The sequence below is a fragment of the Melanotaenia boesemani genome, chromosome 13, assembly GCF_017639745.1.
Source record: "Melanotaenia boesemani isolate fMelBoe1 chromosome 13, fMelBoe1.pri, whole genome shotgun sequence".
Classification (NCBI taxonomy): Eukaryota; Metazoa; Chordata; class Actinopteri; order Atheriniformes; family Melanotaeniidae; genus Melanotaenia; species Melanotaenia boesemani.
In genome coordinates this window covers 25,643,413-25,669,769 of record NC_055694.1, presented here as the reverse complement: position 1 = coordinate 25,669,769, position 26,357 = coordinate 25,643,413, and the positions used below count along the sequence as shown (strand labels likewise).

Sequence of the window (26,357 nt, the reverse complement as noted above, 5' to 3'; positions counted from 1 at the left end):
TAAAAACAGTTACTCTGTGGTCACCTATTATGCCACATGCATGATTCCCTGTGGGGGACACAGAGCAAACAGATGTCTACATTGAACACCTATTTTTACAGTCAATTTAAATATACTTGTGATAATCCACATCGTGATGCATTTTTTTCTTGACATGCATAACAGAAAAGGTAAAAAGAAGTGTGCCGCTTTGTCAGAGATTGTGTTTAGTTTGAGATAACAAATCAATCCCAATGTATCTGGAAGGAACTTCTCAGTTATCACAGTCCACAGGTAAAATAATGGATCAATGTGATGGTCAACATGTCCTCCTGTGAAAGTATGCTTTATAAACCTAACAGAAGGCATAGGACTACTGCACCAGTTTCATAACCTTTTGGTCCTCTGTTACTTCAACAGTCAGTCAGCAAGATGTTACCTGACTTTTCCCATCCTAGTTCTTTTCGCTTATGGATTTTCACACTTGAGATTTACTGTAAGTCATAATTCCTTTTTCCAACATGTGCTTTAATAACTTTCTATCTTTATTAGTCTTTCTGTCAGTAAACACACTTTTTGTGTGTTTTAATCTTGTTTTTTAACATTGTTAAGTGATGCTTGCCATGATAATTTGATTTGTGGAAAGAGAAAAGTGCAAAACAAGAAAACATTAAGTATGGCCTGACTCTCTCTCCATTGTTTACTGTCTTTTAGCAAAACATTAACATTAACTTAAAAAGGCTAAACAAGACACAAAAATGGCAACAATTAATAAGACAGTCTCCATTGTTGACTCTCCTTGATTTCTGATGCACGGATTACATCATCAATGCGAACCCAGTGTGATTGCATCACCAGACACGCAGCTGTAGGGACAGAGGCCACATAGCTTGCCAGCAGGGGATCAGACATGGCCTTTTTGGCAATGGTAATGCCAAATGCCAATTGTTAGCGGGTCGACCCGGCTTTTAAAAAAAACAGTTAGACCCGCTAATTTCAGAGAAAAAGCAGCATAAGAGAGGAGTTAAGGTAGAAACTTGAGTATTATCTCTAATAAATCAATGAAGCAAATGAATCCCTGATCCACTTTCACACAAAGCTTTGTTGCTGGTCAGGAATGCTGAATACAAAAACAACCATGCCCATCCCCCTGGAGCACTTACAGGCTCTAATCTATCACCTTGACCTAAACAATGCAACCCCCCACTCATTTACATCGGGCCCACCGTCAGGTACATAGCTTTGAATAGAAAATCCCCAACAGCCACCTTCACACCTTTTCTTAAGACAAGGCAGGCGATTTAGTCTCCTGCTGCAAGCAGTAACTTGGGGAAAACACTCAGAAACAGTCAAATATTATTCAAAAACATATATTTGTTTTGTTCTGTTTTGTATAAAAATAGAAAAAACTGATAAAAGTTAGTATACCTAGCTACAGCTGCTGCTAAATGTAATGTAATTTGTGGTGTTATGTTTTTCACAATATGGCAATGATGTCACTACTTCCTGAAATAGAAAAAACCAAGAAAAAGAATTATCATAAGGCTGATTGAAACTCTGCGCTAAAAAAATTAAGAAACAACAGCACATGTTTGATTTGTTTAATCAAGTCTTGCTTCATGTAATCCCAAATTCCACAAGATATATTTGCCAACAACATGAAACAATAGATAACGTTCACATTACCAATCAAAAGTAGTACAACATTAAGTCCAACATTCACTTGGGGAAAACACTCAGAAACAGTCAAATATTATTCAAAAACATATATTTGTTTTGTTCTGTTTTGTATAAAAATAGAAAAAACTGATAAAAGTTAGTATACCTGGCTACAGCTGCTGCAGCAAAATTGGTCGGATCCACTTTGCTTTTCATCCACCGACGTCCTGCCCAGATAATCCGCTGTAGCAGCCTGTTTAACACTAGAAGTCCCAGGAATTTTGATATCTCCCTAAAGTCCCAGAGAAGGGTCGAAAGACCTTTAGTCCAAACTGACGACTCTGCTGGCAAAAATTAGCATCTCTTCATTTGTAAATGCAGCCATTACCTGAGGAATGCACCCATTGCATCCAGCCCCTCCTTGTTACCTTGAAACGTCTGGTAAATTCTGTGGCAGTGGGGGATGGTGGGCTGAGGGGGATAAATAGTAGCTAGCTTCACCTCCAACAAATAGAAGGAAGCAAAATGCAGAGGCGGCTTACAACTCAGCAGGCATTGGACCTGATCCTCAACGATACAAACCCTTGTGACTCAGATGGAGAAGAGATACAAATTCAGCTGGATTCGGACTCTGACTCTGAGCAGTCTTCAGGTAAGATTTGAAACTATTATTGAACTTTTTGGTATGACAAATTTCTTTCTTTCTGCTTTGTCCTGTACTGTGAGTTGCAACACTGGAATTTCTCCATTTTTGTACAAATAAAGGATTTTTTTAATCTTATTTCCAAAACATCCTATTTTCGTCCTCTGAAATTGTGAAATTGTTTACCTTGCAGATGATGAGACTGCTCCACTGCCAGAAAAGAGGGCTCGGTTGGGAAGTGAGAGGACAGAGATGGCTAAAGATGGCACAGTGTGGCATGAAGAACAGCTGGGGACATGTCTCAATTTCACCCCAATAGAACCATACGGCACAGATGGAGAGCCAACTGCTAAGGCCAGAAGAAGTATCCGGACTCGTCTTCAAAGCTTCTTCTGTTTTATAACACTTGAAATGCTTCGTAGCATTCAAGAATGGACCATTCAGCATGCACGGCAAAAGGAGCAGGCAGAATGGTTCATGAACCTCCCAGAACTAATGGCATTTATTGCAATTATTATCTTGCGGGGGGTGAAGAAAGTTCCATCACTACGTGACAATTGGTCAGCAGAGCTGGGAAACCCACGAATCATTGCTACTATGGCCCGAAACCGCTTCCAAAACATCATGCAACACCTACGCTTTGATAACATGTTCACACGCAGTGAGCGAGTGGAGACAAATAAGTTTGCTGCAATTTCTAATCTGTGGGAATCTTTTGTCAATAACTGCATCAGATCTTATAACCCTGGTCGACACATCACTATTGATGAACAGCTTTTCCCGACAAAGACTCGCTGCAGTTTTCTGCAGTACATTGCAACAAAACCGGACAAATTTGGCATAAAACCGGACAAATTTGGCATTAAGTTTTGGCTGGCTTGTGACTTGAAATCAAAGTACATTTGCAATATCCTGCCATATCTTGGCAAGGACCCCAGTCGTCCCAGTGGAGAGAGACTCTCTGAGAGTGTAGTGATGAGGCTGATGGAGCCGTTCATGGATAAGGGCAGAACTGTAACAACAGACAATTTTTTTTACATCGCTGTCCCTTGCGCAACGACTGCTTAGCCGGAAAACCACCATCCTTGGCACAGTCAACAAGATTCGCCGGGAAATTCCTCAGTCAACTAGACAGAAGGACCACACTAAATTCACCACTCGAGTGTTTTCCACCACTGGTGCAACACTCACAGTATATGCGCCGAAACGGAAAAAGACTGTCTATCTTCTCAGCAGCATGCACAATGTGGTTGAGACTGAGAATACCACCAAAAGGAAGCCAAACACTGTCACACAATACAACACCACAAAGTGTGGTGTGGATGTGATGGACCAGATGGTGCGGGAGTACAGCGTGCGTGCAGGAACACGGAGATGGCCAGTCGCCGTGTTCTACAACATGATCGACATGGCGGCACTGAACGCTCATGTTCTTCATAAGGAATGCACCGGAGTGCAGGAGAGAAGAGTGGACTTCCTGGTTGAGCTCGCGAAAGAGTTGGCCAACTCTCATGTGAGTCAGAAGAAGGCACATAAGGAGCAACTGCTTCAGCAGCAACCTCCCACACCTAGCCCTGGGAAAAGGGCAAAATGTCAGGTCAACCATCGATGCAAGAACAATTGCGCAACTGTAAGATGTGTTGACTGCTACAAATACACATGTGGCAAATGCAGGATGGAGATACCATGGAAGTGCCAAGCATGTTTGGACTTAGCACAGACGGACTGCTGAAAGAGCAGAAAAGCCATTCACACAAGGGCATGCCACTGTAGCCTTGTGTAAATATTTGTGAAATTGTTTCATTACTTGCATTATTTTAACTGTTTTGTTGTTTTTTTTTATGACAAAAATAAAAAGCATTGGAAAAAATTCACAGTTGTTCTTTTATATCTTTGTCATGTTGACATTTATGCCCTCTTGACTTAGACACTAATGCTTCTGGACATTTTACTCACAGACCCTGCCTGTACCACCACAATCAAAAAATGTTCATTTTAAATATTCAAAATTGTTCATTGCTTGGGCTTTTTGGACATAAGGTACATGAACATTGGGTTAGAAAGTTTGAAAAATTGGTCAAAAATTCTGAAAAATTTGTATTTTTTCATTTGTATGAAAAGAGGAGAGCTGGACCTTTTAAAGTGATTTTTAAAAAAAATATGAATTCATCATTTTGTCATATCATTCTAAATTGTTTGCTTTTTTATTGAAGGCCCACAATGATTATCTTTTTTTTTTTCTTCTAAAAGCACACAAATGTGTCGAGGAGGTATATATCATATATCATATCAAATATATTTTAATTATTTGAAATATACTAGAATGCAGGAAAACCTTTCTGAATCTGTTTGAGGTCTACTCCAATCTCATACTCAGGGGACCAAGCAGTGTCTCAAGCCAAGCTTTGGGCAAAAGTTGACAGTCCGGTTTCAAGAGTCTACAGTGTCTCCCCTAAGTATGCGCCCTCCTGGGGTGTGCCAGTAATTGACTCGTCTACAAACAAAAGAAGCTGTTCGCAGCTTAAGACAGGATTTTAGCTAAAATCCTACTGGTCAATCGACCCATCTCTGGGTTGTAAAGGTAGAAAGGTCCATTGACCCCTCTCTGGGACTTCTAGTGTTAACTATAGAGAAGCGTGATGTGACGGAGCTTCTGGGCTTCAGTAACACTGCACCACTCGCCGGCTGGATGTCCGGTATAAATAATCAGGTTTGAGGTGTTTACACTGGCAGGAATATATCCAATCTTTGTCACTTGAGGGCAACAATAGTGGCTATAAGCCACATTTGGAAACATAATCAAGGACCATTTAAAAATATATATTTGTTTTTGTTGTGGATGAAAATGGAGAAAAATAACTACTAAAATTTAGTATATTGCTATAAATACCAGAAACAATGCTTTCATGTCTTTAAAATATAGTTATGTTTATGTCAGTAAAGCTCTCTATTTATTTGCCTTTGGCCAGACTGTGAAGATGGCCAGTTGCTTTATTCTATAACATGGTTGACATGGCAGCCCTGAACAACCAAATTCACACTAGATGAACTCAAAAAACTTAAAAAAAAGGAAGAAGTGCCAAGTCCAGCACCAGTGCAGAAAGAACCCTGCTACTGTTCGCTGTGTTCACTGCTATAAGTTTACAAGTGCAAAGAAGTGCGACGGGTGTGCCAGGTCTACTCAGACCTGAAAGAAAAAGCTTTGTGATGTCAAACACGCACACACAAACACTGCAGATACGTGTAAATATTGTTTGTTTTCTACAATGTTGTTTAAAAAACATCAATAAACCATCCAAAATAAGCACAGTTTCTATTTAGTATATTTTTCATTCTCTTATTTTCATGTCATTTACTAAATTTAACTCAACAAAAAAGATAAAGATGTGGTTATAAGCAATTCAAAATATTTACAGGAAAACACGAACATTCAAGCTTTCAAGAGGAAGATCAGAACTCAGAAGCAATGACATTACAGTTAAGGATTTCTACATAGACTTATTCTTTTTCTTGTTTTTTGGGAATACTGACCTGCTCTTCTATTGTAGAGATATATGCAATAAATAAAAAAAACATAAAAAATAATTGCTTATTGACTGTAATAAAGGGAACATATTAAATTAAATGTAATATTGATTATAGGGGATATCACCCAGTCATAATCATGGACCGTAGGAGTTGTGGTAGGCGCCCGTTTTTTATTTCTGATTTTCTGAAAGGTGGCAACCCTAAGTGGGAGTTTAATTTATGAAGAAAAAAAGAGTTAAAGAAAAGGTGCCATACAGAGAAAATTTACTACCTAGTGCTAAAAAAGATATCTGGAAAAATTAAGGGACATAGCGGGACTGGACTCTTATGAGCTCGAAAAATCAGAATGGGACAACAATCTAGACTGTCTATGTCCTGTCCTCCATGGAGATATTGTAAATTATTTAGTATTCAGAATAACTTATTAAACGTTGACAGAATTCCAAAACTACAAATCACTGGAAAGCTACAAGCAATTTTTCTAGGGGTTGGTATATGATATCCACATCTGCCAGCTGTGCTTCTGTGACATTATCATCCACGCGAAGATGAGATGAATGAATGAAACCTGCCTTAGCTAGCTACTAGTGCTAACAAGAAATATTCATAGGTTTATTTTCTTCTAAAGTTATTTGTTTTGTGCTGGTAGGGAGGCCATTCTGCGCCTCTTTGTAACTTCAGCACCTTTCACTCCTTCATTTTTTCTCACATTAGGGATCTTGAAAAACCGTAATTTGTTCTTGTATTCACCCTCATGGGAGAGTGAATACCTGGAACACTCCTTTACACAACAATTTAATCCTGTCATATTGACTAAAGATCACTCAACTCAGCCCATCTCGACTCACAACCGCTATAACTCGACTCAGCCTGGGAGAGAGTGTATCGCAAACATGGCGGAAAGCCGGCCAGGGGGGCGGGGCAATGCGCTGTGACGACAACTCCTCAAGCTTTATACTGGTCAGACCACATTCCAGGCCAGGAGGATAAAATGAACCCTCTGTAGTCCCGCCAGTGTTATTTTGGACTGTCCAGACTTGCAGAGTTTCCCCACTCAGAGTTCACTTGTCCTTGGTGGAATTTGGAAGTCATTTAAGAGACAGAAAATCTTCTATACAAGATGAGGTAAGATGTTCATTGTAAATGTTTTTATCCTCACAAAAAGTGATTTACAAGTGTTGACCATTTAGAGTATAAAAATGTTGATAGCTAGTCACCCCATTTACTTAAAGTGCTGCAATGAAAATGTCTATTGTGGTAACAAACTTCCCTACTTCATAATCCTTTTTTCTTTTCATTTCTTTCCAGGAAAGTCAAATCAGTTGTTCAAGTTGTTCCTCCTAAACAAAGAGATGCACAGTCAAGCAGAACATTCACACAGCAGAAGAAAGGTACATTTGTGGACATTAATTTTGAATGTGTTTCATCCTGAAAGTAAAAAACAAAGTTTCAGTAGCTGAAGAGCTGTCGCTAGTTTATATCATGACCATTTGTTGAAATTTGTCATTAATCTTTTAGGTGTAAATTATGTTTTTGTAAATTATGATGCTACTCCTGAATGAGAAATGAAACACTATAACTATCATGAGCATCACACACTACCTTTCAAGTATATTCCAGTAAAACTTCTGTAACTTTTTATCCATTAACAGAAAACACAGTCTGGATTGTGGGTGACAGTTACATTCAACGCAGCAAAGACCGTGCAAGAGAGACCATCGGGACCAACCTTGGTGTATGCGCCCATATCAAGTGGTTTGGCAGGGGTGGCATGTGTTGGAACTCCCTACTTCACGTTTTCCACCAGTGTCTTGAAGGAAGAACTGCTCCAGATGTGCTGCTAATTCACTGTGGTGGCAATGACTTGGGTCATGTGAAAAGTGTGCTGCTTGTCAAAGCAATGAAGAAGGACCTGCATTACCTTCACAAAAACTTTCCCCAGATGAAGATTATGTTTTCTATTATCAACCAGAGATGTCATTGGAGGTATGGCCCCCATGGGAAGATGGAAAAAGCACGAAAGTTTGTCAATAGTGTTATGGATACTTTTGTTTTGGCTTGTAATGGGATAACTGTACATCATTCAGACATACTGTTTGACAAGCCAGGGCTATTTCTGAGAGACAAAGTTCATTTAACTGACAAGGGGCATGACATATTTTTAAGGGATATTGCCAAGGGTCTGAATGACATTTCCTTTTAAATGAATGTTGGACTTAATGTTGTACTACTTTTGATTGGTAATGCGAACGTTATCTATTGTTTCATGTTGTTGGCAAATATATCTTGTGGAATTTGGGATTACATGAAGCAAGACTTGATTAAACAAATCAAACATGTGCTGTTGTTTCTTAATTTTTTTAGCGCAGAGTTTCAATCAGCCTTATGATAATTCTTTTTCTTGGTTTTTTCTATTTCAGGAAGTAGTGACATCATTGCCATATTGTGAAAAACATAACACCACAAATTACATTACATTTAGCAGCAGCTGTAGCCAGGTATACTAACTTTTATCAGTTTTTTCTATTTTTATACAAAACAGAACAAAACAAATATATGTTTTTGAATAATATTTGACTGTTTCTGAGTGTTTTCCCCAAGTTACTGCTTGCAGCAGGAGACTAAATCGCCTGCCTTGTCTTAAGAAAAGGTGTGAAGGTGGCTGTTGGGGATTTTCTATTCAAAGCTATGTACCTGACGGTGGGCCTGATGTAAATGAGTGGGGGGTTGCATTGTTTAGGTCAAGGTGATAGATTAGAGCCTGTAAGTGCTCCAGGGGGATGGGCATGGTTGTTTTTGTATTCAGCATTCCTGACCAGCAACAAAGCTTTGTGTGAAAGTGGATCAGGGATTCATTTGCTTCATTGATTTATTAGAGATAATACTCAAGTTTCTACCTTAACTCCTCTCTTATGCTGCTTTTTCTCTGAAATTAGCGGGTCTAACTGTTTTTTTTAAAAGCCGGGTCGACCCGCTAACAATTGGCATTTGGCATTACCATTGCCAAAAAGGCCATGTCTGATCCCCTGCTGGCAAGCTATGTGGCCTCTGTCCCTACAGCTGCGTGTCTGGTGATGCAATCACACTGGGTTCGCATTGATGATGTAATCCGTGCATCAGAAATCAAGGAGAGTCAACAATGGAGACTGTCTTATTAATTGTTGCCATTTTTGTGTCTTGTTTAGCCTTTTTAAGTTAATGTTAATGTTTTGCTAAAAGACAGTAAACAATGGAGAGAGAGTCAGGCCATACTTAATGTTTTCTTGTTTTGCACTTTTCTCTTTCCACAAATCAAATTATCATGGCAAGCATCACTTAACAATGTTAAAAAACAAGATTAAAACACACAAAAAGTGTGTTTACTGACAGAAAGACTAATAAAGATAGAAAGTTATTAAAGCACATGTTGGAAAAAGGAATTATGACTTACAGTAAATCTCAAGTGTGAAAATCCATAAGCGAAAAGAACTAGGATGGGAAAAGTCAGGTAACATCTTGCTGACTGACTGTTGAAGTAACAGAGGACCAAAAGGTTATGAAACTGGTGCAGTAGTCCTATGCCTTCTGTTAGGTTTATAAAGCATACTTTCACAGGAGGACATGTTGACCATCACATTGATCCATTATTTTACCTGTGGACTGTGATAACTGAGAAGTTCCTTCCAGATACATTGGGATTGATTTGTTATCTCAAACTAAACACAATCTCTGACAAAGCGGCACACTTCTTTTTACCTTTTCTGTTATGCATGTCAAGAAAAAAATGCATCACGATGTGGATTATCACAAGTATATTTAAATTGACTGTAAAAATAGGTGTTCAATGTAGACATCTGTTTGCTCTGTGTCCCCCACAGGGAATCATGCATGTGGCATAATAGGTGGCCACAGAGTAACTGTTTTTATGTAATGCAAACCAACAAAATAAATGTATTTCTTTAAATATAGACAGAGGTAAAGGCACATTTTAATTTTAATAGAAATAGCGCTTCTAAAACCATTCATCTCTGTTAGACCCCAGGTTGTGATATTACAACATTTCTTTAATCCAAAAAAATGCTGATTTTTTTTTAAACTCAAGACCAGATTTAAATATTTCATGGGTCCTTTCATTTGTCTTTACATTGCTAAAAGTCATAAAATGTTTTTTTTTGGCTCAGTAATTTGCCAATGACTATACCCTACCTGTAAACTTATCACTGGGATAATCAGTTTATATTGTTTAACTGGATCTGTCAAGACTCAAGTAAGTAGATATGTAGTTATTTTGGAAAACATCAAACTAGATTTAAGGCTTCATATGTCCAGTAATACTGGATCGTTGGGTCAGAGAGGCAACTGAAACAGCCTGCAGCTGACACGTTGCATGGAGACACAGACCTTTGTTCCTGTTCATTAATGGACAAAAAGTACTAGAAATATAAAATCTTTCATGTTTTACATGATTCACTTTAATCCAGTTTTAAATGCTGTTTAAAATTTAATAAATTAAGTTTCAGAATAATAAGAATAAGAAAACCTTTATTTGTCTCACAGCAGGGAAATTGCAATGCTGAAACAGCACAAGTACAGCAGACCAGTCCTGCTCATACGCTGTTGAAGTACTTCCATACCCATTCATAATCATTGTTTTGATAGAACTATCAATTGCATCATGCAACTTTAATGCGTCACTCATATAGGCGAATCTTTGTTTACATCTTTTTGCGCATGCGCGTGTGGTTGGGTGGCAAGAAGACCTGTTGAGATGGCGGAACCTGCTAGCATAAACAAGAAAGTAAGCGGGCGAAATCCAAATTATATAAGTACGCTAAGCTCCGAAGACCAGAGGAGGTTTAGAGAGAAACTAATAATTTGTGTTGCAGACAAAATCGAACAAATACAAAGCCCATATGAAGTCTGGGATGACGAAAAATACTGGTCTGACTCACCTGCATCTTGGCCACAGATGTGCTGGGGAGATATTTATTCTTATTTAGTTGAAAGCCCTGGACCCTTCACCCACGAGAGGTTAAAAGCTTTTAAAAGCCTCGAAGCTTATAACTATTTTGTTTCAAGAAAGGTTGGGCCAATCTTTTCGGTGAAACAAAAATCAGTGGTCGTGCTCAAAGCGGAGGTCAGACCCGGCCAAGCAGAGTCACAGCGTGATTCGCATCTTCCGTGGGTGATCGCCCAAGAAAACGGTGAAATAATCACATGTCACTGCGACTGCAAAGCCGGGTAAGGCTTTATTTATCAGTGCCTTTGAATTTTTCATTTTAAATCTAATGACTGTTTTTCAATTTTATTGGTCCTGTTAACTATAATTTAAATGGCGTTTGGTCTATCGTGAAAAACGATAATAACATCTTACAAAATTTTTCTTTCAAATCCAGTCTAGGAGAAACATGCAGTCATGTAGCAGCTTTAATGTTTAAAGTAGAAACAGCGGTCAGGATAGGACTCACAACAGCTGCGTGTACCAGTGAGGCTTGCAGGTATCAAAGCACGTATCATAGCACGTAACCATTTCCTTCTTTTTTCGGGGTCTTTTTCGGTGGGAATGCGGAAAAACTTTTTGTTGGGCCCCCAACGAGCCGTACAGCCAATCACACAACACGAGTGAACCATGTAGTAGATCGCCCTCAAACTCCAAACGCAAAGAAATCCAGCTAACAGATGCAGCTTCTTGCCACCCAATACCGTGATGCAATGCGGCAAAAGGTAAACACTGACGTCACAAAAGATTCGCCTATACTCAGTTCATATAAACGGAGCACCAGTGTAAGGGTAACGCTGTGGGTAGTTCATGTAAACGGAGCACCAGTGTAAGGGTAACGCTGTGGGTAGTTCATGTAAACGGAGCACCAGTGTAAGGGTAACAATGTTGGTAGTCAATGTCAACGGACAGATTTTTTGTTCTTTGTAATTTATGTATACATTGCACTATTGAAAAGACATAAGAAAAAGCTGTTTTTAATTTATTTATCAGTTAAAAGCACTATCACTGAGAGTGGAAAGTCTGTACTACCACGGGGGGGGGGGGGGGCTCTTATAGTGAGCTTATGATATTTTTCATGTAATAAGCTGTCTTGATGGTTTATTACGTGAAAAGCCATTTCCGTCGTCAGGAGTGCGGCAAAAGCAAGTGAGAAACTCTCAGTTTAGTAGTGTGTTATTGCATGTAATTCAAAGTACTTCAAATAAATATTGACCTATAATTCAGACTGTTCTACACATGGCCACTTCTTCCTTGAGTTTTGCTCACTTTGACAAAAGAATGAATGGTAAATTAGTTATTAGTAAGCCTGCAAGTGACATATGCAGTCTATTTTTCCTCCAAAGAAAATTAGCAGTGTAATGTTAAAAAGATGATCAAGCTCAATATCTATTCTTTCAAATACACACAAAAAACAGATTTTTATTTTAACGTAATATAATCATGTTATTTGATGTGTTTTTTTTCTCAGCGCATTACAAAATCATGTAATAATCTCCCTAAACATCACTTTACAATGTTAAAAACAACAAATGCAAAAATGGTGTTTACACTGTAAAGACTAATAAAGACAGATAGTATTAAAGCACATGTTAGAAAAAGGAATTTTGACTTACAGTAAATCTCAAGTGTGAAAATCAATAAGCAAAAAGAACTAGGATGGGAAAATGGGATTGATTCGTTATCCCAAACTAAACACAATCTCTGACAAAGCGGCACACTTCTTCCCAATCAAGACAATGCATCAAAGTATCTTATCTTAACACTTCCAACATAGAAGAACAAACTTGAGACCAAATCTTTTCAATCTAACTGGTGTCCTATAAAATCTTTGCATGGTCTTATATTATATAAATTTACCTGTAAATACCTTTGATTATTTTCCAGTTCAACAGTACTTTCAACCTGTACTTTTACTTTTACCAGCATTTTTGTTCATACAAGTGTCTGCCCTTCTACTTAAGTAGAGAATGTGAGAACTTTTGACAGCTCTGATTTCCAGATTATAATTTTCCATTCAATTCTTATGACATATTTAACCGCCATTATAAAGATTACTGTGTACATAATCATTCATTGTTTATTGTGCATTAAGTGCAAATGAATATGGCAGTAATACTATTAGTGATAGACCCTTAAAAGGAGTGGGTAGGAGTATGTACTTATTAGAATATGTATACAATGGTTGTGCCATACCCTCCAATAAACTGGTGTCTTAGGTTAATTTCCTCTACAGTATATTAACTCAATCTGGAGTGTGTATGTCGTTCTATGCCATCTTAGTGGGGACTTGTGTCATTCTGTACCATCCAACAGTGGACCCCTGTCATTCCATATCAACCAAGTGGGGACCTTCTGACATGGCCCGATGGGCCACAGAACCTATTTATGTAGAAGATCATGGAGGATTATTTACTACTCCACAACAGTGATCAAACAACAGAGTGTGCTCAGAGAGAGGCTTCTTCGGATCCGCTGTAAGACTGAAAAGTACAGAAGATCATTCCTGCCAGCAGCCATCACCCTACGGAACAAGACTTCTTTATCATTATAATTATCATTGTTGTTGTTTTATTGTCGTTAAAAAAAAAGGAGTGAGAGAGAAAAAATGACTACATTGTTGAATTTCCCTGTGGGATCAATAAAGTATTTTTCACTTCATATATATATATATATATATATATATATATATATATATATATATATATACATATATGTGTGTGTGTGTGTATATGTATATACAGGGCTTGACATCAACTTTTTTGCTCACCAGTCACTGTGGCTAGTGGATTTCACTAGCCACAACTTCGCTGTTGAAAAATTACCTTCAATAATTATCAAACTAACTATGGTGCACTTAAGTTTACTAGAACAAGATTTACAACCTTTTTAAATCATTGCTTAAGTAGAAAAACAAGTGTCAGTACTCAGTCAATCTGACTGTTTAGTACATTTAAGTTTCATTCCCACATTTGTGGGAAAAAAGCACAAACTTTTTGGGAAAATCTGTGACTAAAGCATCAACTCTGGATAATTTCCATCAGGAACTGAATCAGACGCATAGCTGGTTAGCAGGCCTCTGCAGAGCTGAATGACATGTGCATGAGCACATTTAGCCATTAGATTCAGGTGTGATGGGGAAGGGATGCATCTAGAAGCTGCAGGATAGAAGCTCTGCAGGACTGGACTTGGGCTCCCCTAAATTATATTCTTACCTGGTTCTTCCCGACCTCGCTCTCTCTCCTCTCCTTCTTTTTCCATCTCTCCCTCTCTGGACCAATAATTGTACACAAATAGATTGTATTCAACAAGATGAAATTATATATATATATATATATATATATATATACACTATACACACTATACACTATACACATATTTTTAATTAGATCCAATTAATAAATTTTACTTAGGTCAATTTCTTCTTCATTCACTCAATCTGGAGTGTGTATGTCACTCTATGCCATCTTAGACTTGTGTCATTCTGTACCATCCAACAGTGGACCCCTGTCATTCTATATCAACCAAGTGGGGACCTTCTGACATGGCCCGATGAGCCACAGAACATATATAGAAGCTTATGTAGGATTATTTACACCCTCTACACAACACGGTAATCAAACAACAGAGTGTGTTCAGTGAGAGGCTTGTTCAGGTCTGCTGTAAGACTGAAAGGTACAGAAGATCATTCCTGCCAGCACCCATCGGCCTCCAGAACAAGACCTCCTAGTCATTATTATTATTATTATTATTATTTTATTGTTGTTTCAAAAAAGGGGTGAGAGAGGAAAAAAAAAACATTTTTTTATCTTCCTGTGGATCAATAAAGTATTTTTCACTTTGTTTAATTTAATAAATAAATACTCTCTACACATATTTCTTAAATTAGATCCAATTAATAAATTTTAACTGTAAGTCAGTTTCTTCTTCATTCACTCAATCTGGAGTGTATATGTCACTCTATGCCATCTTAGTGGGGACTTGTGTCATTCTGTACCATCCAACAGTGGACCCCTGTCATTCCATATCAACCAAGTGGGGACCTTCTGACATGGCCCGATGGGCCAAAAAACATATATTACACATTTAGAGAAGATTTTTGAGGATTATTTACACCCTCTCCTGGCACATTGATCAAACAACAGAGTCTGTTCAGTGAGAAGTTTCTTCAAGTCCACTGTAAGAATGAAAGGTACTGAATATCATCCCTGCCATCAGCAACAGCAACAGCAGCCATCAGCCTACAGAAATTGACCTCCTCATAATTATTACTTATTATTACTACATTGTTGAATTTCCCTGTGGGATTAATAAAGTATTTGTCATTACATATATATATATATATATATATATATATATATATATATACATAGCTTTGAATAAAAAATCCCCAACAGCCACATTCACACCTTTTCTAAGACCCTTAAAAGGAGTGGGTAGGAGTATATACTTATTAGAATATGTATACAATGGTTGTGCCATACCCTCCAATAAACTGGTGTCTTAGGTTAATTTCCTCTACAGTATATTAACTCAATCTGGAGTGTGTATGTCACTCTATGACATCTTAGTGGGGACCTGTGTCATTCTGTACCTTCTGACATGGCCCGATGAGCCACAGAACATATATAGAAGCTTATGTAGGATTATTTACACCCTCTACACAACACGGTAATCAAACAACAGAGTGTGTTCAGTGAGAGGCTTGTTCAGGTCTGCTGTAAGACTGAAAGGTACAGAAGATCATTCCTGCCAGCACCCATCGGCCTCCAGAACAAGACCTCCTAGTCATTATTATTATTATTATTATTATTTTATTGTTGTTTCAAAAAAGGGGTGAGAGAGGAAAAAAAAAAACATTTTTTTATCTTCCTGTGGATCAATAAAGTATTTTTCACTTTGTTTAATTTAATAAATAAATACTCTCTACACATATTTTTTAAATTAGATCCAATTAATAAATTTTAACTGTAAGTCAGTTTCTTCTTCATTCACTCAATCTGGAGTGTATATGTCACTCTATGCCATCTTAGTGGGGACTTGTGTCATTCTGTACCATCCAACAGTGGACCCCTGTCATTCCATATCAACCAAGTGGGGACTTTGTCTGACAGAACAATATTACCTAGTGATTTTTCAGTTTCATAATTTTGTACTTTTTTTCTTCTTTTTGAGTTTTCATTCTTTTTATTTATTCATATATAGTACTTTGTATCTTCTTTATTTGATCACTTTCATATTTATTTTACTTCCATTGATTTGAACTCTATAGATCTTTCAAATCTTAATTTATTCCTATATTTATTTATGTATTTTCTACCTTGATTCTACACATGACTAAAGTACAGAGCAGTACTTTAGTCCTGTGTAGTTGTTTGAAAAGCTGTCTAAATAAAGTTGTATTGGATTGGAGGTCCCCTCTTTGATATGTAGACAACGCCCAGAGATTCAGGTCCCCTCTTGGCAATTTCTTTAAAAATAATTAAAAGTCACATTTTCAGTTATATTATGGTAATACAGCTTAAAAGTGAATTTTGTATTGGGTTAATTTTTTTTCAAAACGACCAGAAACATAAGTCCACTGTTACCAGGTTCCCCCGACAGTCCCCTCTTCCCTTGGTAAGTGTGTATGTGTGTGTGTGTGTGTGTGTGTGTGTGTGTGTGTGAGTGGTCGTTTTGTAGCAGGCTGGTGGCATTTAAATTGTGTTATAGCATGATGGACAGAGGTGCAAAATGGCAAAGTGGTCTGATGCAAGAAGATTTATCTACATATTCATCCTGCTGCTTTCACCAGCCATGAGGATTTTTAAGAACAAAAGATTATTATTTTCAGAAAAAAAATTAAAATTCCTTAGTTTTGATATTTAATATGCTGTCATAGTACAATTTCTAATGAAACATATGCTTTACAAGACTTACAGTTTAACTACGCATGAGATATTAATAATAATAATAATCTGGGTCCAGGTGCTGTAATCTTTTCTGCAGAACTGCTGCATGTCTTTTCATGAGTTCTGTCAAAGCCATAGGCATGCATGGTTCTGTTTTCTAAACCTTTTCAGAAAGTAACGCACAAGTTAATCATCAGTTCGCTTTTACATGACCTCACATATCACATATTACACTTCTGCTAACTCCAAAATGTCATGCAATTCAATACATTGTGTCACATCTGCAGGGCAGTACAGATGTTCAGTCCTTACAGGCAGCCCATATTTTTTTTGTAGCAATCAGTAGCTGCAGTACTTAAATAATGTTGTATTTGCTTGTACCACAAACCTATCAAAATTAACTCAGTCTGCCTTTGACATTAATTTTATTAATGATAAAATCTGTGAAAACAGATAAGATATAATAATTATAATACATTTGATTTAAAAAGACTTTTAAAGAAACCCAAGCTTTCAAAGTGAATAATTCCAAAACAAAAAGTAAAACAAAGCAGCCTAAGGGCAAAAAAAGAGGAGTAGAATAAAATAATGGAAATACAGCAGTTAAACAGATAAGTTAATGGTTGTAGGCAAGTTTGAACAGGTGAGTTTTCAGAAGAGATTTAAAGAGAGAGAGGGAGTCAACATTATGGAGATCGGGAGGAAGGAAGTTCCAGAGTTTGGGAGCTGAGCAGCTACAAGCCCTGCTCCAGCAGTGGGGACTAGAGCAGACAGGTACGGAGCAGCGAGATGATGAATGGCCTTAAAAGTAAAGAGAAGGATTTTAAAAAAGGATTTGGAAATTTATGGGGAGCCAGTGAAGCTGTAGTAGGACAGGGTTGATGTGAGGATGGGTTTTAGTGATTATCCAGGCAGCAGAGTTCTGGGCTAGTTAAAGTTTATGGAGTGATTTGTGAAGTAGACCAAAAAGACGGGTGTTACAGTCAAGGTGGGGGGGTGACATGGGTATGTCAGTGAGGGATAAAGGAGGGGTGAAGATGGAAGTATCAGACCGAGTTATGTTATTGATGTGGTGTGAAAATCTTTTTCACCTGTTTTCCATGCAGTGTATACTGTCAAACTTTTCAGTATGTATAAAGTTACAACACATTCTATGTTGTTTTATTCTGCGTAATAAAATGCTTTATTCATGTTTTTTTTTTTTTTTGTCCCTGAGGGCACCGTTCACAAATTGCATCTGGCATAAGGTGCATTTGTGAAAATTCTACCCAAAAAGCTATGAAAAGATAAATAAATAGACTAAACAGTAAGAGGAGGCGCGTTCCCCAAGAGCAAACTGTTAATTGAGTTAGTTATTTTTTCCTATTAGGTATTTCTGTTACAAGAAGAAACTAAAAACGTCCAATAAATGAGCATTATTTTAAGATAAATTATCCTTTTATCTCACTCAGAGGGAGAAAGTGTGGCATTTTTAAGTTTCCATGGTGACACTCTTGAATGAAAGAGTATTTACTGCGGCTCCAGCAGCTAACATTCCTGTTTACTATGGCTGTGAACTGCCACCATCCCCCTCCTGCTGGGTTTCCAGTTTTTCTTTATCTATAAAACCCTGTTCAGTACTGCACAGACGCACACTGAAGCTTCCTGTGGCTTTCCATGTTTTTGTCATTGCTGATTGACAGATTGATAATTATACTTTGAGCTCAGTGAACAACTCCGTGATTAAGATTAAGAATTTTTATTAACAACTTAAAACTTTAGTCTACAATTCTACCTGAAGTGGATTTTGACAGATGTAGACTACTATTGACTCCTGGAGACAAAAGCTAATAGATTCTTTCGTTTCTGTATTTCCACTGAGATGCATAGTCATGTGAATATCTGGCAAATTATTCCATCAAAGTAAGAAGAAGAAGAAAAAAAAAACCAAAACTGTTCTTATTGTGATGTCAGGGCCAATATATGCCTTTGTTGAGGTGTGGGGGCTCTGATGGGTACTTTGGTATTTAAATGCTATAAAGCAATTAGAAATGTGTGTTTTAATTCCCTTATACACATCTTTGTATGTTGTCTCTCTCTCTTCATTCTTTTTCAAGCTCACTTGCCCACAGCAACAAACGCTGCATGCATCTTCATCCCAGCTGATTGAACTGGTTTGCCTTTACAAACAGTACTTATGATTCCTGACTGAGATTTTAACTCCCAAATATCAAACTTGTGTTTAGCTTTGCAACAGTCCCAATGAGTTTTGTACAACCCTTGCATTATTTAAAATACTCTGCCAAACATCAGCTTCTGCTCAGATCTTCTTCATAATTTCTCCCAAATAAATCAGGAAAAATGGACCAGTATTAAATCCACCCATAACCCCTTACAGTCCTAGCCAGGGGGTTAATAAAAGCCATCAGTCAAGGCTAAAGAAATTAGGAAGCCATGAAACAACTTGTGCTTTTGGTCAGTTGACGCAACTACAGTGCAAACTGTTAAAAGTAAAGTGTGATCAGTGTAGTAACTCAAACTTCACTGCTTTTGCATAATATAATACAAATCTTCAGCATTATTAAAGGTCCCATATTATGCAAAATTCACTTTTTAATGGTTTTGGAACAGTCATACTGGTCCCCCCGCATGTGTAGGAGACCCGTAAGTGTGAAACTCTTTCAGGCGCTCTCTCTCCCCCCTGCTCCACCTCTAGGGAAGTAAGCGCTGAAATGAGCTTGTTTGAAAGCGTGTACGTTATGACGTCATAAGGGACAATAACCACTCCCCACAGAGCGATGGACCCGTCTACCGGCTCTCAAAGCCCGCCCTCTAAAAATCACCTAGCGCCCAGTGTTTTTCCCTCTTCGGCAACCCTCGTTAGCGGACATGGCTAAGCGACAGAAGCACTGTTCTGTTTGTGGCTGCATAAATGAACACGAAAACGTTTTTTTACTTCCATCCACTGAACCCACGAGGACTGAGTGGATTAATTTTATTTTTGGAGGAAATGTACCCGGAAAACTTCCAAAGGTTTTGCATGTCTGTGGCCAGCATTTCAAAGAGGACTGTTTCCACAACATGGGGGCATGGAAAGCAGGCTTCGCCAATCGCTTGAAGCTGAAGCCAGGTTCAATACCAACTGTCCGTGACACAGCTGGAGAGGTAAGAGCTGGCAGTTATTTTATCGTTTCGGCCTTATTAGTCTGATAGCTTGAAAATATATTAACCTGTCAATCACCTCATGACGGGCGATGCGATGGGCGGAGCCAACAGCTGAGCTGCTCCACCAGGGTTCTGCCCACCATAAACGGCACATTTCTGAAGCTGATAAAAAGAGGGAGGTGAAGAGAAGCCGCTGCACTCAAACTGAGGGTCGATTTGTCCATACCATGGCGGAAATATTTCATTTAGATATTAATGAATGGTCTCAGATTGGGAATAAAGTGTATAATATGGGACCTTTAATACAGTATATAGTTCATTTCCATGTCTACCCATCCACTTTTTCCTGTTCATCTAAGGTTGGGAAGCTGTGGCAAATGGCTCAGAAGGAAAACCCAGACACCTCTGTCCTTAGCGACAGCGACAACTAAAACTTCCTAGGGCATCCTGAGGCTTTTCCATGCCACGAGGAATATATAATTCCTCCAGTGTGTCCCAGATCTCCCCGGGGTCTTATTTCAGATGAGCGTGATGCAAAGACCTTCAAAGGGAGGCAACCAGGATACATCCCAATCAGATGTCCGTACTTAGCTTGACTCTTTTCAATGTGAAGGAGCAGCTGTTTTACTCCTGGTTTTAGCCCTAAATGCTTTTGCTGAGCACCACCACCCTCTAAAGGGAAAGTACTCCAACTGTTGGTATCTGTGATCTCATTCCTTCAGTCACTACTCAAATCTTATGACCATAGGCCAGACTGGAACGAAGATGGACCAATATATTGAAAGCGTCACCTTTTCGACAACAACGAACCAGTGCAACAGCTTCATTACTCCTAACAAAGCAGCAATCCTTCTGTCCATCTCCTGCTCTAATTTGTCATCACATGTGAACAAGACCACAATTGACTTGAACTCCACTACTTGGGGTAGGTACTCATCTCTGACCTGGAGGGAGCACTCCTTCCCTTTTGGTTTTCATCCAGACTGCTTCACACTCAACCGAAAACCTGTCAAATGTGAGCTGAAGATCGTGGCTCGAAGAGGCCAAAAGTACCCCATTTTTTTTAAATTATCCAAATAAATTTCAAAACACACAAGCCCCCCCCACACACACGCACACACAGTTACTCTTTGCTTCTATGCTTCTAATGTCAGTCTCATCTTTTAACTTACTTTCCTTTTCAAGCTTTGTCAGCTTTGCAGGCATGACTGTACAATAGCTTTACAATTTTGGTAAAGAAAAAAAACTATATTCAACAAAACATGCACAACAAAGTTGCAGCTTGTGAAGGAGTTAAAACTGTGTCACCCATTTGTGCACGCATCGACAACAACCAATAAGCCACCTGCAGCCTCCTAATTGCCTCTTACCTTTTTACTGCCTGCTCATTATGTTCACTCACTCTCTAACCTCTCACTCTTTTAGCTCCTTCAATCTCTTTTTCCTCCTACACTTTGCCCGTCTAGTCCTCATCCAGAGTAGGTGGCTTCAACATCACAGCAGCACTACAGTTCCTGACATTTCTCTGATTTCCTGATGTTTTCCCCCTAAATCCTGGGGTAGTTGATGGGCGTTGAGTTGTTGACATTTTGAGAGGATGGATACCTGCTGGATATCTAGGTTGGAATAAAGAGCACGAGTAATGGCTTGTGGTTTTTTTTTTTTTAAAAAGATGGCAATCTGAAATTGCAAAACATTATCATATTTGCATGAAACCGTGAATAACGAAGCTGATGCAGATAGTCAAGAAGCCTTTGAGATGTGAAAAGGTGGCAGCAGCTGTGCTTTACATTCATCAGTCGTCAAAAGTCAAACAAATTTCTGCTCTTTCACTGATAGTGACTTCTACCATTTTTCTGATCTCTGCGCATGTTTACAACCGACCTGTACCTACAGGAATTCATTTCTTTAAAATGGTGCATCTTCAAAGCAATCGGGCATATTTATTTATCCTGTTTATTTCTATTTACATTAGCTCATTGGGACACTTTTTTTCAAGTTAATACTGAAAACCAGAATAAAGAGCTTGTCACACAGGCAACAGGTCAAAGCAAAACACTGATAAGGTTTTTTCTGATTAACATAATACAGCTTTAGGCACTTCACAGTAAAGAAACACTCATATAAACAACATATAGTTTAGCAGATCTCACACACACTGGTCTACCGGTAGGTAGAAAAAAAAACTTTTAGACTTTCTTTACCTGCCTATCTTTCTCTTCTTCACATATACACACTTTGATTCACCTGAAAAACAAAAACTATTTTAACCCACACACTGACTCCCACTTCTTCTAACCCTGACCTTGACTGTGGCAACAGCATTAACACAACAACACATCTTTCACTTTAACCCTGAGCTCTGTGTGGGCCCATGCGTGTGTTATACATGTGAGCTTCAGGGAAAACCCAGTGTTTTGTTCTGTGTCCCATAAAATATATGCTTGAATTTGCTCTTACCCACTTTAAAGTAAATGTTCTGTATTCATGTATTGCACTGAGCGGGACCATGGAAGTCACTAGTGAAGCATCTTGTCGGCTATACATTTTCACAATTCTGTAAACACTGGATGCAAACCTGCATCACACAGATAACAGACTATGCCTCTTGGTGTATACTTTCGACTGCACAGCAGAATTGCATCAGACTATCACAGGGTTCAACCTGCTTAGATGTTAGCTGTGGATTAATGCATCACCTGGAAGAGAGACGTCCAACCTGAGTATTGTATTAACTCCATGAAAAGTTAGTCTTACGTTTCCACAGTCAGTTAACTTTAAAAAAGGTTTGCACTGTCACAGAAACACTTTTTTTTCCCACACAAAAGCAGAAACGTAAATGAAAATATTGTCAGACAAAGGAATGAGCTTTTGGGTTTTTTTTTTTTTTATCATGGACTGCCAAGTTTTAAAATGTAAATCTTTATGGAAGTTTCTACACTCAACACAACACAGGTACAGTATTTACTCATAGTGAATAGCCAAATGTTTTCACCAACATTGGTCAAAATGTGTCAAAATATTTTTTTCCTACACATTGCTTTCAAATAGACACTGCATGCTTAATCTGCTGTTGCTGGAAGGACCTAATGGAAGTATCGCCTCAGTTTGACACTATGCTGTACTTGTCTTGTTTTTGTGTGTTTTTCTGGTGCTAAGCCACTGTTCATGGATCAGTTTCATCATAAACAAGCTACTGGACAAAAAGACAGAGCGACACCCAGACTGTTATTATTATCCTTGGTGATTTTAATAATACTAGTTTAACACATGGGCTACACTACAATAAAGGATGCTCACCGTTCAATACCCAGAGCAGCAGTGGGTCTCTTTGATCGCCGTCCCTTCCATCTTGTCGCAGCCTACATGCAAAAACTAAAACCTGCAAAGACTGCTGGAACATTTCAAAACTGCAGCTAACAACCTGGAAGAGCTCACTGACACATGTGCCTCCACACCATCCCATTAAACATTTAACCATGACAAAGTATGGTTTACAGTGAAACACAGGAAGCTTCATCAGGCCAAAGAAGAAGCTTGCACGAGTATAATTAGGCCAGAAAAACACAGACACAGGAGATTGGAGCAGTTAAGAAGAGTCACTGTGAAGAGAAGAAAAAAGCATCAGTGTGGAAAGGCTTGAAGAACATCACAAATTACAAACTACGCTGTGGGAACCACCAGCAGCAGTTGGTTGATGACCTGAATCAGTTTCACTGTACGTCTGAAGACATTATTGGACTCCTCACCATTCCTGACCAGCTCTCCACACACCTGTTAACACCTCCCACTACCCTCACCCCTCCTGCCACTCAACCTTCAAAAGGTCATTGCAGCAGTGTGAAGTCCCTACTTGCTTTTAAATACTCCACCACAGCCCCCATCACCAAGAAACCCAGGATCACAGGGCTGGATGACTAGAGACCAGTTGCTCTGACATCTGTGGCCAGAATTCCCTTTGAGAGACTGATTTTATCCCATCCAAAACCATCCCTAGACCCTTGCTAAACCCCTACAGTTTACATACAAAACACACAGGTCAGAGGATGATGCATTCAACATGGGACATACTCCAACATCTTGACAAACTAGGGACTTATGCCAGGGTTTGTCTGTGGTCAACGTTTAGCACCATCATTCCAAATCTCTACCTGCCCAAAGTCCTGCAGCTCTACATATCACCCTCCAACTGTTAATGGTTTATCAAAGTTCCTGGCAGACAGGCAGCAGCTGGTGAAACTGGGCATTCTCCCATCCAGCAACTACACTTTGCTCTCCAGGGCTGTGTGCTCTTCCCAATACTCTTCTCCTTCTATCCTACCCACTGCACCTCCTAACACCAGTATGTGAAGCTCCTGAAGTTTGCAGATGATATCACTGCTGTTGGTCTCATCCAGGATGGAGATGAGTTTGCATACAGGATGGAGGTTGAGCAGCCGACTGTTTGGTACGGTTACAATAATCTGAAATGAACATGCTCAAAACAGCTGAGCTGACACTGGAGTTCAGGAGGAACATCCCTGAACTCCCCCCACTTGTCATCCAAGATAGCAGTGTGGTAGCTGTGGAGTCTTAACGTTGCTATGCAATACCATCTCTCAGAATCTGAAGTAGGGAAACTGACAGACTTTGTTGTTAAAAAAAAAAAAAAAAAAAAAAAAAAAGATTAGCGCAGAAGATCCAGGAAAAGTAGTAGCTTCTGCACAGGCCATTCAGCAGCCTACCAACTAAAGCCTGGTACACACACACACACACACACACACACACACACACACACACACACACACACACACACACACACACACACACACACACACAACGATTTTCGGGCTGCTTTTGTCCTGATTTAGCCTCTTCCGGACCTCGGACGGCAAACGCCCAATCATCGTGAGATTTCCCTGTCCAATCGTCAGTTGGTCTGTGGTGTGTTACGAGCCGATTTGTCCCAATAATCCGCTCTGAAACGGGTCGTAGCCGACAATCTGAAATATTGAACATGTTCAATATTTCAAAGCCAATTTCTGAGAAACATAAAGTTTGTGTTCCTGCTGTCTCCAGTCTGTTAATGTTTTCATTTCTGTGTTTGTTTGTTAACAATAGTTCCAAGACCACCATCATTCCCTCGTCCTATATATCCCCTTCCATACTGGGTGTTGTATTTTCCGATTGGTTCTTCTTCTACGATTCAACGTTTGTTCAGCTCGAAGGACCAGATTGTAGATGAGTTGCGGGACAGCATTGCCGTGTGTGTTGTTCTGTGATTACATAATCGGAGCACACCACACACAATACAATCAAAACTGATTTTTTTATCTTCACGTGTGAGGTCTCGACCTGATAAAAAATCTCATAAGATTTAAAAAGTCGTTATGTGTGTACCAGGCTTAACCCACGACAAGGCTGTTTCAAATCCCCTTTGACTATCATCTGTGCAAGCAGCTCTGGTCTCTACACTGTCCAGCTTTGGTTTAGTTATACCTAGACAATATTTTAAAACAGATTAATTATCCTAATTTACATTGTAAATATCATATTCCATGTATTATCCATTGCATCTAAGCTGATCAAGCATTCTTCCTGTACATATCTGTTCAAAGTTCATCCATTAAATGTGCATCCTGGTTTTGCTAATTTACAAATATAATGCACTGCCATTTGCACACTTCTTACAAAGGCCTTATATATTTGTACTTTATTAGTACTTTAATTAGTGGTACTTTTAAATTATTCAACTTCCTGTTGCATGTAGATATAGTGAGAAAAAATTCTTGCATGAGTAAACACACTTGGCTAAAAAGCTTTTTCTGATTCTGATTCAACACTGTTGAAGAACACAAAAGTGCTTCTTTTGCCCAGGAAAAAATAATGAGGCAACAGGAATGCCACAACTCTGCAATGTTTAGTAACATTGAGTTATCATGAAACTCATATCTTCATCTCCAGATGGGTCCAGCCTCAGTGGAAATACAACTAACAAGCTAGGCTAATAAGCAGATCCGAAGCCCTCAGTGCAGCATACTGAGCAGACAGCTTTTCACAGGATGAAAGTGCTAAACTTTGACTCCGTCTACATAAGCCCCAGAGTAGATGCATTTCCATTAGAAAGTGCAACACGGCAGAAAAGTAGAGTTTTAATATGGTACTTAGGAAAAGATGGAGAAAAAAACTTTAGTTCTGATCAGAACAACAAAATGTCTTTATGTTGTTGGGAATACACACACAGAGTATGTTGTAAGTGGGTAATGTTTTTTTTAGGGATTTAGTTGTCCGGTCAGGACATATATTTGTTTACAGAGTCACAATGTGGGAATGAACATTTTACCAAAGCACAAATCACAAAATTACATGACAATAAATATGTTTGTTTTTTTATTCATTAAAATGGTAAAATCAAGGGCTAGAGTCTAGAGAAATAAAGAAATCAATGGGATGTTTTCTCAAGTGACTGAAACACAGCAGTGTTTTGCCTTCTTATACAAGTTTGCTACAGTTATGTGAAAATAAAGTACACCCTTTATCCGTATAAAGGTTTTAC

General features: G+C 38.7%; 2 protein-coding genes across 3 annotated transcripts in view; one reads left to right on the top strand and one right to left on the bottom strand.

Annotated features, from left to right (window-relative positions):
• chchd6a (coiled-coil-helix-coiled-coil-helix domain containing 6a) overlaps window positions 1–26,357 on the bottom strand; it is a 122,563-nt gene that overhangs the window by 57,665 nt on the left and 38,541 nt on the right. The gene's annotated exons all lie outside the window — the stretch shown is intronic.
• Window positions 6,559–8,246, top strand: LOC121651433. Its single transcript, XM_042003649.1, has 3 exons — window positions 6,559–6,934; window positions 7,118–7,200; window positions 7,462–8,246. Exons 1-3 carry the CDS (start codon window positions 6,930–6,932, stop codon window positions 8,010–8,012), a joined length of 639 nt encoding a protein of 212 aa, XP_041859583.1. The 5' UTR covers window positions 6,559–6,929; the 3' UTR covers window positions 8,013–8,246.

Bases quoted from the DNA above. Each gene is read 5' to 3' on its own strand.
- LOC121651433 (XM_042003649.1), top strand. The intron at 7,201-7,461 runs GTACATTTGTGG...ATCCATTAACAG, and splicing joins ATTCACACAGCAGAAGAAAG to AAAACACAGTCTGGATTGTG.